Below are 3211 nucleotides of genomic sequence, written 5' to 3'. Positions count from 1 at the left end.
GGTTTTTTTTTTAATCTGAAAGAAGTGCACTCACTTAGGGGCAATTGTCTTTGGACATAGTCGGACAGTCCCAAATTTCGTTTTACATTGATAAATGCTTTCGGTACAAACATTGACATGAAAACATTTGTTTCTTTCAGGTAAAGAAGAAATTTCGATATTGGCCAACTGTAAAAATTCACCTTTTTTCAGATGTCAAAAAAAACGGAAATTTTGCTCAGATATCTCAGAAACTGTTCTACATGTTTATCTTTTGACTCCATATCCCGAGAGTGGAGAATTTAACTAAACAAACGATGGTCAAATGCTACAGGTTGAATTCAAGACTACTTCTTCGATTTCAAGTAAGCGCGGTTTAAGATAAGATAAAAAACAAAGAGTATTCACGTATCATATCACTGTTGCAGTGATACCCTCAAATAAGGCTATGTGAAATACCTTGTGTGCTTTGAACTCGATATACATAAGTTTCAGCTATGAAGTGTCACTGTCCTCAGGTCGTAGCCCTTTAATCGTTTACCCAATGCGTCATCAAAAGAATGAGTTTTGCCCCTACCAATCGATGGGTTTATCTGGTTTTTAAACGGGTATTAAATTGCAAAGGAATCGTTTTTGGCCATTACCTTGCCATAGCTGATAAAAAAAGTTTCCCAAATGCGTGGACTTCTGCACCCAAAACCACCCTGTATAATTCAGATCATTAAATTAAACATTGAAGGAGGCTGATATCGCCGACGCCCACATTAGATATAGCACCACCACTGCCCCTATATTGCACTCCCACAGCAGTTTCTTTGAGATCAGTTCGATGTACCCAGTTGAGCGAAATTTCATGCAGGGATCTAATACTTGTGAAAAGTGCTAAATCCACTTTAGCCGGATAATAAATCCGTGTCATATAGAGTTATTCATTTCGTATTTATGGCATTCTGTAAGCTAACCTCAAGTGGATAAATAACGGGGTCTAAAGAGCTTTCAAAAGAAGCGACGTCAAGCTCATAGATCTACGTTCGTTGAAGTGCATCGGATTGTTCTTACCTGCTTTTTGTATGAACACCGGCATAAATAAATAAATGCTTGCCTCTAAAATATGTATAGACAGCAATCAAAAACACCGATAAGGTAACTACGAGTCAATATGTATGTATGTATATCCAGCTACTTTCTACATACTTACTTGTACATACTCGTACCTACCTACATGCATGCATACTTATGTATACGGTTATGAAAAAGTAATTTTTCGCTTTATGTATGTCATGAAATTTGTTATGAATTAAGTTGGAAAAGGCAAAATTATTTCCGCCTTCATAAATATGTACATATGTATGTATGTACATAGGTTGTCACCACCCCTTTGACCAGTTGTGTCACATATGCATATATTTATGTATATGGACATGAGACTTGATCGCAAGATATGTACATACATACAAACAGATGTACATATTTATATTTTTATATGCTTACACAGAGTAATTAACATTGCTGGTTTAATTGCTATTGCTTAACCCATTACGATTAACATTGAGCGCAGATAGAATTTTGTTTTTAATAATAAAATTTATTTTTATTTTTTTTTAAATAGTTGTATAATTTAAGTTTTATGTAAAGTGTCAACTGGCATTTGCTTTCGTGAGAAATGATGGTTTGTCTATTTTTAGACCATATGGAAGACATGTTGCTCATGCGCTAATGTTTTTTGTTTCATTTGTTGGCTTTTTCAATTGTTTTGTAATTTTTACTCATTCGTAGAATTTTATAATACTTAACGGGCGAGTTTCATGTGTTTGGGTTCGGCTGTTTAATAGGAGAAGGGCCTTGATGGTTTGTTGTAGTTGTAACCATCCGGTCCAAGAGATCCAGCCTCGGGACCACCAGGACCGCCAGGACCTTCTGGACCCTGCGGACCCTCAGGACCTTCGGGACCTTCTGGGCCTGTCGGACCACCCGGTCCACCTGGACCTTCTGGACCACCTGGACCCGCAGGGTAACTGGGTTCCGGCCTGGGTGCTGGGTATGTTGGCTGCGGCGCTGGTTGAGTTGGCTGTGGCGCCGGGAAAGACGGCTGAGATCCAGGATATGATGGCCTTGGTGCTGGGAATGTCGGACCTGGCGACGGTTGTGCGGGCCGCGGTGCCGGATACGTAGATTGACCAACTGGCTGTGAGGGCTGTGGTGCTGGATAAGTTGGTTGTGGCGCCGGTTGAGCTGGCTGTGGCGCCTGATACGTTGGTTGAGGTCTGGGTTGTGGTTGTGGTTGCGGTTGTGGTCGCGGTTGCGGTTGTGGTTTCGGGCGTTGAGCTGGCTGCGTTGGGCCTACTTCATTTTCACCGGGGGGTGGCAAGTATTCGGGACCAGGCTTTGCAGGCGTCGATGGCTGTGGCTGTGGGCGTGGTTGATAAGTTGGTCCAGGCGAAGGTGGTTGCGGTCGCGGTTGGTATGTTGTGCCAGGGGTAGATGGCTCTGGACGTGGCTGGTATGTAGGACCAGGCGCAGGGGGTTGGGGCCGTGGCTGGTATGTAGCACCTGGCGCAGGTGGTTGGGGTCGTGGCTGATATGTTGTACCAGGGGTAGATGGCTGCGGGCGTGGCTGATATGTAGGACCTGGCGAAGGTGGTTGTGGGCGCGGCTGATACGTAGGACCCGGCGCAGGTGGTTGAGGTCGTGGTTGGTATGTGGTACCTGCTGTTGGGGGGATATATTCAGGTCCTGGTGTTGGTTGTGGTTGCGGCTGAGGTTGTGGACGTGGCGCAGGATATGATGGCTGTGGTTGCGGTCGTGGTTGTGGTTGTGGTTGCGGTTGTGGTTGTGGTTGTGGCTGGGGAGCTCCGTAAGAAGGCTGTGGTTGAGGTTGAGGCCGTGGGCGTGGAGCCTGATATGTTGGCTGAGGCTGAGGCTGAGGCTGCGGCTGAGGTTGCGGGCGTGGTTGTGGCTGTGGCCGGGGTCTTGGCTGCTGAGGTTGTTCAGGAGGCAGATATTCGGGACCTGGTTGTGGTGATGGCGCAGGGCGGCTAGGCTGAGGTTGCGGTTGTGGCCGCGGAGCCGGAGCCGGAGCTGGGCGACTTGGCTGTGGCTGTGGCTGCGGTCTTGGCGCAGGATACGATGGCTGTGGTTGTGGCTGAGAGGATGGATATGAAGGTTGAGGCTGTGGTTGGGGTTGTGGTCGAGGTGCGCCGTAAGTGGGTTGAGGCTGGGGTTGGGGTTGAGG

General features: G+C 46.5%; 1 protein-coding gene across 1 annotated transcript in view; it reads right to left on the bottom strand.

Annotated features, from left to right (window-relative positions):
• Window positions 1-1596: 1596 nt before the first annotated feature.
• The window catches only part of LOC118741771 (basic proline-rich protein-like), a 3292-nt gene continuing 1677 nt past the window's right edge, over window positions 1597-3211 (bottom strand). Inside the window, exon 3 of the mRNA XM_036473742.1 lies at window positions 1597-3211. Coding sequence (XP_036329635.1) covers window positions 1805-3211 — 1407 coding nt within the window. The 3' untranslated portion in view covers window positions 1597-1804.

This window comes from Rhagoletis pomonella, unplaced genomic scaffold (genome assembly GCF_013731165.1).
Source record: "Rhagoletis pomonella isolate Grant_MI unplaced genomic scaffold, Rhpom_1.0 Rhpom_scaffold_00006, whole genome shotgun sequence".
Taxonomy (NCBI): Eukaryota; Metazoa; Arthropoda; class Insecta; order Diptera; family Tephritidae; genus Rhagoletis; species Rhagoletis pomonella.
The sequence above is the reverse complement of the archived record's forward strand: the minus strand, read 5'-3'. Positions and strand labels throughout refer to the sequence as shown.